The following is a 13,125-nucleotide window of genomic DNA, read 5'->3' as shown; positions in this document are numbered from 1 at the left end:
CCACAAACAGCTGCGGTCGATGAATTTTATGAGGGGAGAATATATACAACAATCCCGTTACTCTAAACACTAAAGCATGTCTCATCTGAGCAAAGCAGATTCTTGCACTGCACGGTGATGATGGTGGCGGGTGACTATTGCCGTGCAAAGCACAGCATAACTCAAAGTGAATGACTGTGGAGAAAAGTCTTTCACAACATTTAGCCAAGTCAGAAACTACAGTTAGGAAACACCTTGATTCTAGATGTACAATCCTGTTTCCAACAACATGCAAACCACTCGTTGTGCTCAAGGAACAGAGGCCAGATTAGACTCTGACCACGTGATGGACACAGCTTTATGGCTGCTCGTGTTCAATGATGAGTGCTGACAGCATTAGGATGGATTTTAATGTAAATATTTTGCAGCATTTTACACATCTGCTGTGTCAAAAAACACAAATCAATCATACATGAATTAACAACATTATCAGATGATATTATCAGAACAGCTCCAGCCTTTTGCCTGAACCAGATTCTGGTTCAGGCAAAACACACAAACTTAAAGTGTCTGCAGCAAAGAAGGAACACATCTCAGAGAGGCTCTGATCTGCTGAAACAGTGCAAAATCAGAACATTACAAATGGCACGTGACTACAGCGAGGACCGACAACAACAGCCTGATAAAACAAATCACCATGATACTCTGTTTCACCTTTATCTTATTTTGACAAAAGACAAAATCTGAAAAGTAGCTGAAAGAACAAGACGTTGTTGTAACGCAGGATCTAATCATCAGTGATTAACTCTGGCTCGAGTTTGTCTCTTTGCTCTCTTCTCCTTCAGCCGCCGGGCCGGAGGGGCCTGGTTCTGCCTGCTCAGAGGGGTTTCTGTCTATTACTGTCATATCGTTTTTACATCACAATATAAAACACTCTGAGGCAACTGCTGTTGTAGATTGGCACTATGTAAATACAACTGAATTCAACTGAAGTGAATCTGAGACCAGTCTTTGCTTAAAGGAGACCTCATTTCATCTCCCCTCTTCGTGCATGTCTACAAGACTAAACTGTTTGTTCACATTTAATGAGGACAGGCTTCAACTAAGGAGGTAAAATTAACTCCACTGAGCAAAAGGCTGTGAAATTGTACTACTTTTCAGTTTTAAAGTTCACTTTAAAATAAAGGGCAGTTTCTTTAACCCTCTATTAGTGATTGGACCCCAAGTCTAGCCCTATATTCTAGAGAACGTGTTAGTTTGTTTTGGTGAGTGGTTTGTTCCCTGATACTCAGCAGAACATTTTCTAAACCACAGAAATATCCGGACTGTCTCCGGTTAGAGTTTAAAGTTGGGGCTGTCATGGATTAAACTTGGGCCTCAGTGGGCTTACTGTGATCATGCAAAGCTGCTGTAGTGGAGTCCCAGAAAGAAAAAGAGTTGTAAAGTACACGATAGAGCCCCTTTTGATTTTTGATTCAAGCCAGCTAATTAAAAGGATTAAACATCCTGTTTGTTGACGCTCGATCATAAACCGTTTATGATCAGTCAGGCTGTTTTAGCTTGTGTCACAGGAAGTTTTCACCCAGACTAAAGGGGGTGAACTTCTGTGCTTGTTGAGCTCCGATCTCAGCCACATACAGAGCCCCAGTTTTCAGGTCTAGGTCTACCAAGTGGGGCTTCACATCATCAGCCAACTGGATCACACTGACCACTCTGCACTGGCCAATCATGCCTACAGGCGGCGCATCCAGCAGTGAAATCTGATTGGTGTTGAGCTGGACAACAACAAAGTACTTTTTGTCTGGGGTAAGGCGCACAGAATAGGGTGCATCTTCAGTAAAGCAGCTCCCCCACGTCCCCAGCCACTCCCCGGTGACAGAATTAAAAACCTGGATCCTCTTGTTTCCTCTGTCAGCCACCCACACCCTCTGGGCCGTGTCCACGGTCACGCTGTGTGGGATGTAGAACTGAGCTAGGCCTTGTCCTTTCTCTCCATGCATCCACATCACCTTCTGCTCTTTGGACAGCTTAATGAGGCGGTTGTTCATCCCTCCATCACCGTCCACAATATAAATTTCCCCAGAGTCGTGGACAAATATCTCGGCGGGCTGATCAAACTGCAGGGGGTCCAGTCCAGAACCTGCTTTTCCTGGCGTTCCAAGCACCTGAGACGAACAAATCGAGAATCAACAGGATGTTTTCTATTCCTAGAATCACACTAGATACTTCAGAAACAGCTTTACTTAGCACCAAATCACCTGTAGCAACTTTCCTGATGGCGTGTAACGTTTGATGCAGTGACCATACGGGCCGTTCCCCACATCTGTGATCCACACGGTGGGGTTCGATGAAGCTGCATCTGCTAGAAATATTCCATGAGGCTTCTCCAGGGTGGTTGTATTCCAGGACATGAGGTAATCTCCGTCTGTAGTGAACACCAGCACCTTCGGAGCGTTGTCACCTAAAGGAAAGTAAATGCAAGCACAGTGACATATATGCTGCACTGCATCAGACTCCACATGCAGCCAGCATTTAACAAAGCTTGGTGTCCTTTAGTTTTAGTCCCTGCTGAGGACGTATGGCTGTAAAAGGTCAATGATGTGAGCTGGTGTTTGTCCATGAGGAGCTCTACAAGTCAGCTTGATGCAGCGACTCTCTTACTAACAAGATCTGCATGTGAACTGTATGATGCTGTGCATGTGTGAGAGAGGGAGAGGTCGCAGCGGTGTGGGATAAGCTGAAAGATGTGCTGACATGCTGGGTTAAATGGACTGAGAGCTGACATGTGCTTCATTTAAAGGAGGAGAAGAGAAATAACTGCTGATTATTACACGACTGACCACAAAACTGTGACACTGCAGAATTTGTTTGTCCACAAACTGATGCACTTGTTAAACAGAGAACTGCAGCACAATGTCAAACCCCTTGTGTGTACTGACGTTTTATAATTTTCTGAGTGATTTTTTCTTTTTTAAAATCATCTTCTTCTTTCGGTGTATCTACTCAGATTACAGATACCTTGATAATACATTCACAGATTCAAAACTGCGCTGTATCATGTACTAAATACCACACACAGATGTCCCTCCACACCACAGCTGACCAGCCTTCGGCCGATGGTGATTTTTCGTTTTTACGGGCCAAGGTTTTTTGGTTTTTGCTTATTTTGTAATGGCATAAACAATGAAAGGTGGTTGATTGGACAATGTGCCATGATCAATTCTGAAATGGACCAATTACAGCCGAGGAGGTCAGATGCACCCGCCCCCTTGTCTTATCACAGATACACAGAAGAAAATAGTATTGATTCGTCCCAGACTTCAGCTACAAAGCTGGATTTATTCTGTCTTTACGCTGCACAGCTGCCTCTTCTCCTCTCATTCTCTCCTGTTGCTACTTCAATCATGAAACTGATCAATGATCAGCTGATCGGCTTTTCTCTCTTGTTTGTTTATCGCCCACTCTGTGCCAGAAAGAGGAAACCAGCAGATGTCGCGCTAAACAACAGCAGCACGTTCAAGCTTGATCAGCTGTTGTTAGAATTTATTTAATATTAATTTCTAGTATCAGCTGATGTTTGCTGGAGCCACAGCTGTAAAGCTGCTGGTCATGATATGGTTTGGTTATCTGGTGAGAGGGAAACATGAAGATGAAACCAGGAGATGTCCTTACTGGATCATCAGAGCTGTGATGGAGAAACAGGTTTACCTTTTAGGTGACATGGATGAGTTGAAGTTATGAACTGTTTCTGAGAGACAAATAACACCAGGATCCTTTTCTAAGCAGCTGACAGCTGGCTGTGCAGGTGCGGATCTAGCAAAGTTTTGCTAGGGGGCCAGGTAGGGCATTAACAGGGAGAGGGGGGCACAAAGAAATACTTTTCTGTCTTATTCTTATTTAAAATGTCTCACTTTTAATAAATATTTATCTGAATCTTTAAACTAAAGTGGTCATCTGATGTAACCTGTATAGAAATCATACATATACCAACAAGACTGTACATCACTGTCACTGCAGTGTTTCATTCAAAGGCTTTGTAGCTTTTCCTACAATACCTGGGGGCTCTACTCAAAATGCCTGGGCCCCTTTTGTGTCCCAGTCCAGCCCTGCTCCACACTGGGTTGCGTTGGCAACATCTATAAAAGCATCGCTGCCACCTGGTGCCCTTACACTCTGATACAGTGAGCTACTTCATCTGACCTCAGCAGCACTGTTTTACTACCTTTATTATATTTGTTGTGTTTAAATTAACTTCTGTAATGAAGCAGTTTCCAAATGTCGACCTTATCGTAACAGATAACAATTAAGATCATCTTCATCTGCACTGACACACTGATGACGCAGTCACCATTATGATGTTTGACTCTGAAGTACTTTACCAACAGAGTGTGATTACCTCTCTGAGCCACATACACCACCCCAGCATACTGGTTGACTGCCACTCCAAACACGTCTCCGGTGTAGAGCTCCGGGTTCTTGGGCCAGCTCAGATCCAGTTTGTACAGGGGTCTGCCCAGCAGCTGGTAGTCGTGTCTGAGGCTCGAGCCGCCCGGCTGCTGGCTGCTCATGGTCCCGTAAAGCACCATCATGAGCAGGACCAAAGAGGCCATGCTGGAAACGATCAAACACGTATGACTTGTCTTTGTCATCAGCATCAGTGGTTTTGCTGTTGGCGTGTACTTCATTTAACACTCTCGTTTTAAAGCTGCCAGGATGCTGCGTACGTGTCCGCGCAGGACGCACAGGCGGAAGTCGGCTTAGCTACACGGGCTACGGAACAAGCAGAACCTTCGTACGATACCTGCTAAGATATTATACGGTTAAAAGCTCGCGATTGTCTTATATATTTGAATCCCACCGACCAAACAGAAAGACACTTCCTCTTCAGCACTAAACGAAAACAAAACAGGCTGTCACGTGAGACAAGCACGCAAAGCATTTCTGTTTATTATGTCGCAATAAAACCGCGTGAAGAAAAAGAAAAGAAAAAACTAGATTCATTCGAGTTCAGAAATAACCACTGAATAAAGATGAATTTAAAAAATAGACCCATGAGATTTAATATATAACGTAGCATAAACAAGCTAACATATGAATATCGTTGAGGTTTTATTTTTACAGAAACATTTCTATTTCCGGTCGCTTGAATCAGCAGCAGGAGGAGGAGGATGCTCGGTGATGCCTGTGTTTCCCTGTCTGGTTTTATGTGTAATGAATGAGCTGTAGTCAGCGGGATTTACAGACAGCGTTAAAGAAATGACCTCTTTTGCGTGTATCTTTATGACTCTGCGTTATTTACATATCTGTGTTACAGCAACAGAAGACCACAGTGGGGCCCCCACAGTGGGGGGCACAACTGTCAGCTAAGAACAGCCCATACGGTAAAAAAATACATTTTTCCTGGCCAAAATATATTTCAAATATATGGTAAATATATTTTGTATTTGTGATGCTCCAAAAAAATATATTTTTGAAATTGAAAATATATTTCTTTCAAACCAAAATACATTTCAAAACATATTTTAGGGTGAAGAAAATACATTTCCAACCTTACAGTAGAATGTATATCAAAGTATCCTTTATTTAAAATATATTTAGTGCAATAATGATGATAATGATAACAATACTAAAAGTAACATGTTTTATGCACATCTGCAAAAAACAGTTGGATTCAAACAAAACAGAGTCAAAGGTCTATCACGAATTAGGTTGTTTATTCATTTGCTTACAGTATTTCACATTACACAATATCTCACTATAATGTAGCATTCATTGACTTTGAAATTATCTGTCAGTGATACAGTAAACAAGATACAACAACTGCTATGTACACTTTAGTTTTTGACAATATATACAATTTAGTACTTAAAGGAACACACTCCACTGTTTTGGAAATAGGCTCATTCTCCACCTCCCTCAGAGTTAAAAATGCAGCGTCTTCTTTCTAGATCCGTACGTTAATAGGGCTCTGGAGCGTGATCTTATGGGATGGGGCGTAGCCAGGATTTTTGGTCAAGGCGCCATATTAGCAGGCCAAACAAATGCTTGCTGTGCGGTCGGTTGTAATGTTAGATTGCACTACCGACAAAGGAATAAGCTTGAAAACAGGCTCTCTTTTCATTGTTTCCTCACCTGGAAACATCATGAGGGAGCTTATGTGTTGGATGTTACCAAAAGAAGGCGTCTAGCCTGGATAGCAGCTGTGAGACGAGCTGATATTCAGTTCTCTACCAGCCACAGATATCTGTTGGTGTGCTCCAGTATTTTCATTCAGGTAAGTTCTAAATAAGTTCATATTATTATTTATAGCCTGTTAATTTTATTTTCAATAGCACAAACTTAGAACAAACATGCAGAACTACCTTCTATTTATAGAGTTGCTAATTATTTGGCATTATTGCAACAAACCAGCCTATGAAATGAATGAAACAAATCCTGACTGGGTTCCAACACTACACATGGGGCACTACGAAATCCCTGCTTCAAACTACATGCTACATACCACCATGCCAATCAGATTACTTCTTCCATGTGAGGGTAAAAAGGTGACCTTCCTGGATAAGATGGCAAAGGTTTGCTGCGTTTTGGTGAACATGTGCCCCAGTGTGGTAGTAAAACCAGGGAAAAATGCTCTTGTTAAATACTTTTAAGTCTTGTGCTGTTTATGTAGTGATAAGTTTTCAAAAGAGACAGTAAATTACAGAATGCTAGTAGTGGGTGATATTATACAAATGCTGTCATGATTTTATGTGAACATTTTGTCATTTGTAAACTATACATAACATTTTTTCTACATTGTAACTGATGTGATGTTCGACAAAGTGCTTTTAATTAAAAATAGGCAAACATTTCTTTGTTTCTTTATTCAACTTTTGAACAGTGGTATTTAGTAAGTACATATTCAGTAAATGCAAAGTATTTACATGGCCCCCTAAATTAAAACATTATGGGTTATTCAGAACAGAACTATGCTTGGAAAAATATTGTCCCATCAGTTGATCCAACTCCTCCACAGTAGCAGGTGGAACCTTTCTTTTTTGAGGATGGCTTCTTTTACCTGTCACAACGAATGGTCTGTTTATGTTTTGATCAAGAACCTTTTTTTTGGGCAGCTGAAGAGGAGAAGTCTATCTTATGGCCAACCTCTGGCTGTATCTTGGTCATATTACCCAGCAAAACCCAGTATGCAGGTTCATCTGTAACAGTCCTTGTGCCACAGATCCTCACTGTTGCTTCTACATTAAACAGAAGAGCAGTGACATGGCTGCAAGTCTCCACGACTCTAGCCATACAGCTGCAGTGGGCGGCTTCAACCTTCCCTGTGATGCTCACAATGACCTGTGGCTGCAATGCTGCAATTCAGTCTTTAAGAGTGCAGGACCTAAAACACACACAGACAAAGTTCATTTAAAGACAAGAACTTTAATAAGCCAAGTCCGACACAAATGTGTTTTATTTACTTTCAAATCCATTTATCATAAATGTAACAAATAAAGTGTTTTTATGTATCCATCTATAGAACGCTGCATGTTATATTCTAAATCTGCATGTTTCTTTTTAGAAACCTATCAGCAAAAAATGAATCTAAAGTATGTAATGCAAGGATGTAATCACTTTCAAGAGGGAGAAAACATAAAGTTCGACTTTAAGTGACAACTATGGACACCTAATATGACAAGCAGATTCTGCAGGTCATTAATCAATGTATAAAACTAAAACAGAATGTATTTTTAGTGACACAGGACACAAACAAGGAAGCAAGATGTGTAATTAGGATTATTTATAATAAATATGAATTAATTAGGGCAATTTCTTTAACCATAAAGAATAACTAAATCCTTCAGGACAATGTCACATCAATGCACTGAACTCACTATGTTATCCCTCTAACAGAGCCTCTACATGTTCTCACTGTAATTTCCCCCTCACGAATGAATTTTTGCTAGCACTAATTTGAATGCTGGGGGGAATCAAACGCATTTTACTCGCAGTACTCAAGCTGACTTACCTTTGCTTGAATGACGGCGTACTCACAACGTGGAGGCTTAAAAATAGCCAAATCTTGTACCCAGTCCTTGGTGAATTGGATGTGCGCCTCCAGAGATTTATAATTGCGAAATTGGTGCGCCGTGTATGCTCTGACTCCACAGACAAGGTATGAGAGTAGATCATGCTAAGTCAATAGCGGTTTGGTCTTCAGGGTTTCTACTCCACGGCTATATTTCATACGGGTCCACATTTTAACAATCAAGTACCGTCTCTTTGCATCTGGACAGAATCTGTCTCTATACCGTCATTTTCTTTTGAGCTACGTTTCAGAATGGTTCGTAGCAATCTTGTTTTGATTCGTGACCTGCCAAGATGGTGCTGCGCTCCCACAATGCATTGCGACATTACGTCAATTCCAAAGCCCTTTGCGTGCAGGAGTGTATGCGCATGCGCATTGCCACGGTGGTTTAAAAAATAAAGATATAATGAAAAGTAATTAATAAAAATTAAATATTTAAACATTCCCACAAATGTGCAATGAACGTGCAAAAACTCTCTTTAGTAGTTGTTGCTGTTTCTTTCTTTCTTTCTTTCTTCTTTTTTTTTTTTGAAAAATAACGACGTCTCTGAGGCGCGAAATCTGACAGCGAGAGGAACGGCCGGATACAGGAGACGGGAAGAAACAAGCCGATTATGTTCGCGTTAATTAAGTGGTTGGAAGATGTAAAATTCTCAATTCTGCCAACTGAACATATACGAGATTTTAATGAGGATGAATAATTAGCCGGCATGGAGGAAACGGACCTTTATTTCGTGGAGTGGCGACAAGAAGCCAAGGCGGGTGGCCAGTCTAAGAAGCCTCCATCATCAAGCTAGCAGGTGCCTTTTCCCATATAATATTACTTTATTCTCGTGTATTTGGAACGGAAGCGTAGAGCTGCCACCCAGGCAAAAGAGAAATATAAGTATATCACGTTATAACGTGAAAAGTTTATCGTTCTAACAATATACTATCATGTTTGAACAACATGTTTGAACAACATTGTACGAAAAATGTACATAATTATCACGTCCGTACAATATTGTGCGAACGTGACAATTATGTATATTATAATAACGTGATATTATATTATACAAACATGAAAAGCATAATGTTAGAACAATAAACATTTCACGTCATAACGTGATACAGCTCTATTTTTCTTTTGCCTGGGTGGCAGCTCCACGCTTCCATAATTTGGTAATCAAAATATGTAACTTAATTAATTATATTGTGACGTACTTTTGCCTTTTCTTATTATTCTGCCTTCTCAATAACTATCAAAGCCTATTCACATTTAATTTGGCTTTCACAGAAATCCTACCTCTCCTTCTGGCTACAGAGTACTTACCAAGGTTAGAAACAAAGAACAGTTATGCTTTATTAATGTTCGCTAATTACAATGTTCCACATTTCCTTGCTTTTTAAGTCATTTTTAGGCTTTTTAGAGTTTTTGTTTTTTATTTTTTTAGCAGTAATGTTTCTGCCTATTTATTTCAGCCCATGAAATCGAATGCAGATCTTCCTAATGTGAGATTTACATAAATGTAAGTAATTTTGTTTGTCATTGTCATTAATGTTGTTGCTGTTGTTGTTTTTGTGCAGTTTGCAATCATATAAACCTAGCAAGCATCAGTCAGCACAGTGACTAACCTAAACAGATTCTTGCTTTATTCACATATATTATATGTAATTATATATACCTGCACATTGTACCTAGGGTTGCAGCCACTTGGCCCCACCCCATTGTTGTGACAGCCCTGATTGTACTTATACACTGCATCTGAACAGGGAACAGTCTGCCACATTAATGTATTTTTAAGTGACTTGTTTGTAATACATGAATTTGTTTTTTACAGATGTCAAAGTCTCAACCTCATGCTGCCCTCCCCCATCCTCCTAAAGTAAGTATTTGTTGTTGTAGTTTTTTATGCGGTGTCTGTGTCACATGCTAATCATAATTATTGAAATAACTGTTTTCTAACAGATTTTCCAAAACACTAGTTATGTTTGTTGTCATTCAGACCAATACTACTGCTTAGACATTGTTTAGTGGTCATGCATGTTTGACAAGCTCGTTATGATACCAAAACAGTAGGCCTATCACAATAATCGATATATCGACTTAACACACAATACATGTACATGACCTCAATAATTGTTGATGATGTAATTTATCCGCCATTATATTTACAAAAATAAAATATAATGATAACATAACAATAACATTAAATAACATTGTTTTCTATTTGTTAGAAAATTTACTATTTATTCAAGTTTTTAAGGTATCTAATATTTTGATTCCTAATTTCAATGATCTAAATACTTTAAGAATTAGATGTTGGTTTGTCAATTGAAAGTGTGTAGATCTTGCATTATTATGGTGTTATATTATGATTATACATTCAAAGACATAAAATGGTCTTAAAATGACAATGACATAACTTGTCGCAATTGTTTATGGGGCAATATACCGACCAACAAAAAGTCGCTATCGTAACAGGCCTTCAAAACAGACGGTTTTATGATTGATAAATTCAAAAAATAAATACATTTAATTTCTCTGAGATTCTCTAATATTCAGTTACAGTTCACAACACAGTTACCCGTACATGCAGTATTATACTGTAAATATAAATCTCTGCATTTAGCATCCCACTAGAAGCGTCACAGTTACTGCCTCTTTTTTTTTTTTTTTTTTACAAATACCTGTACTATCACTAACACATTTACTGTTTTACTTTTAGCCTGTGGATACAAATGCAGATTTCCTTAATGTAAGTTGTGCATTTTAATTACATCATGTTATTTTTATTATTATTTATTTATTTATTTATTTTATTTTACATTCAAATATTTCAAGCTTCTTGGTTAAAGAAGCTTGATTGCTAGTAGGTAAAGAATAGTTCACCTATAATTCATATTCCCAATTAATTTCTCACCTCTGATTGAATGCCTTTGTTTGTTTTCCTTTTGACTATAACAAAACATTTTTGCTGGATATATATGGTGAATTTATATGCATAGATACAGTCGTAGTGCTTGACACATGCAAACAGCAGTAGATGTACTAAAAAGGAAATAATTACAATCATGATGTTGATTGCTGATGTCAGTATATATATTTTAGAGGAATGTTTTGTTTTTCACCCAAAATGAACTATATTGCTTCAGAAGAGATTTATTACCCTATATAAACAGTATCTATATATTGTTCTGTTTTTTGTTTGTTTTTGTTATTTTCAGGTTCAATGGTGCGTGTTCTTCTAATGGCCGCCTTCCCACTGGAGGTTTTGATCCACAGCAATTTAAAAGGTAATCAGCTTTGAAAGTCAGTTCAAATGGTTAGCTAATAGTACTTTAAAAAGCCTACTTCTCTGTCACCAGTTTCTTTACCAAAAAGCATAATATTGTAGTTCAAATGTTTAGATGAACAAAGATCAGATTTTTGGAAATTTAACTAGCCAGACACTCAAATGTTAATGCTTTTTATAGGAGGACACAGCAAAACAGACATCGGCGCAGAGCGAAGAACTGCCCTTGATAAAGAAACCATGACAGCCATATATAGTAAGTGAAGACTGTGTATCTAAAATTGCATACTGCACAAGTAACTCACTTTGCAACAATAAAAATTGCACAGATAGGTGATGAAGCATTGAAGTGGTTGGACTCAGACAAAGAAGGTCAACAGATTGAATGATGGAGAGTAAGGATAGATGACCAAAAGGGGTGTTAGTATTACTGTAATGTGAACTGGATAGACTTTCCATCGAGGGGGAAAAAAAAGGTAAAATTATGTGGAAAATATATCTGTATCTCTATAAACGGAAATATCTGTTTGCTAAATGAAGCTAGCTAATTTAAATCATGTTTTTATTTTAACTCTGATAAAAGTACTAGAACTGTGACTTTTGTTTGTTACAGTGGCGGTAAGGAAGAGGTTCCCCAATGTATCCAGAGGGGCTTTGGGGATTGCAGTCAATTCAAAGCTGGGGGAACTCAGACTGTTGGAAAAGAAAAAAAAAGTTACATTTTAAATATGTTTTATGTTCGTACACACCCACATATATATATCTATATATATATATATATGTGTGTGTGTATTCCTCTGCTTGTTATTGATCAGTAAACATCTTTGAGTGATCACATTTTTATTGTGTTAATAGCAGTTCACATCAAATTCACAGTATCGTTACTTATAAGTGTTTGTTGCAGTTGCATTTTGTATAGTAAAATGTATGTATATATATATATGTGTGTGTGTGTGTGTGTGTGTGTGTGTGTGTGTGTGTGTGTGTGTATATATATATATATATATATATATATATATATATATATATATATAATTTTTATTTTTTAAAAATTTTACAATTTTTAAGAATGTTATGAAAATAAAGTTGTATAATGTATGTTCCTAGCTTGATTTATATGCTGTGTTTGTTTTAGATATCAAATAAAGATTTTCAGTTGTTACATGTGAATGTGTTTTCTTCGACTGAAATATATGAAGGGTAAAATATATTTTTGAAAGATTTTTAATTAATTTTCAATTATATTTTGAAATATATTTCAAAATATACAAAAATTGGCCAAAAAATATATGCGCTAAAATACATTTCAAAATATATTTATATATTTTGAAATGTATTTCAAAAAATATATTTTGAAATACATTTCAAAATATACAAAAATTGGCCAAAAAATATATGCGCTAAAATACATTTCAAAATATATAAATATATTTTGAAATGTATTTTAGCGCATATATTTTTTGGCCAATTTTTGTATATTTTGAAATATATTTCAAAATATATTTCAAAATATATTTTTTTACCGTATGGGAGGAAACTGACGCCACACTTCGGACTCACCAAAAAGAAACAGAAGATTGAAAAAACACTCAAAAGGCCTCCGCAGTAAACAGATCCGTGGGATGTGCTCGGAAGAGCAGCTCTCACACAAAACTGTGACTCTGTTTGTTGCAAGGAAACCGGGTGTTACTGTATTTGCTGTTACTGTTTAAGACAGGAAAAAACAATACAATTATTATCTAAGGACTACACTGTGAAACAGTAGAAGAATGTTAAATTCCAGAAATACTAACTTTCTGTCAA

At 37.9% G+C, this 13,125-nt stretch overlaps 1 protein-coding gene and 2 long non-coding RNA genes across 4 annotated transcripts; 1 reads left to right on the top strand and 2 right to left on the bottom strand.

The window, feature by feature from the left end:
* Window positions 1-370: 370 nt before the first annotated feature.
* Window positions 371-4,919, bottom strand: LOC147309041 (NHL repeat-containing protein 3-like). The gene is made up of 3 exons (XM_086270995.1): window positions 4,376-4,919; window positions 2,238-2,440; window positions 371-2,144 (listed from the first exon to the last, which is right to left on the bottom strand). Exons 1-3 carry the CDS (start codon window positions 4,662-4,664, stop codon window positions 1,545-1,547), a joined length of 1,092 nt encoding a protein of 363 aa, XP_086127121.1. The 5' UTR covers window positions 4,665-4,919; the 3' UTR covers window positions 371-1,544.
* A 1,908-nt stretch (window positions 4,920-6,827) lies between these two features.
* On the bottom strand, window positions 6,828-8,369 carry LOC147309040 (uncharacterized). Its single transcript, XR_015125961.1, has 2 exons — window positions 7,988-8,369; window positions 6,828-7,360 (listed from the first exon to the last, which is right to left on the bottom strand). It is a non-coding gene; the product is annotated as an uncharacterized LOC147309040 (long non-coding RNA).
* Window positions 8,370-8,400: 31 nt separating this feature from the next.
* LOC147309039 (uncharacterized) lies at window positions 8,401-12,303 on the top strand. 2 transcript variants are annotated; one of them, XR_015125960.1, is made up of 6 exons: window positions 8,401-8,847; window positions 9,324-9,912; window positions 10,756-10,785; window positions 11,255-11,323; window positions 11,504-11,578; window positions 11,936-12,303. It is a non-coding gene; the product is annotated as an uncharacterized LOC147309039 (long non-coding RNA). The 2 variants fall into 2 exon arrangements; XR_015125959.1 differs by having other exon boundaries at window positions 8,403-9,912.
* Window positions 12,304-13,125: the final 822 nt, after the last annotated feature.

Source organism: Aulonocara sp. 'chitande type north' Nkhata Bay, linkage group LG18, assembly GCF_057382095.1.
Source record: "Aulonocara sp. 'chitande type north' Nkhata Bay isolate Kocher_YH1m ecotype deep benthic linkage group LG18, A_spYH_male_GT1.1, whole genome shotgun sequence".
In the NCBI taxonomy this organism is placed as follows: domain Eukaryota; kingdom Metazoa; phylum Chordata; class Actinopteri; order Cichliformes; family Cichlidae; genus Aulonocara; species Aulonocara sp. 'chitande type north' Nkhata Bay.
Note: the sequence above shows the minus strand (reverse complement) of the source record. Positions and strands in the feature narration are given on the sequence as shown.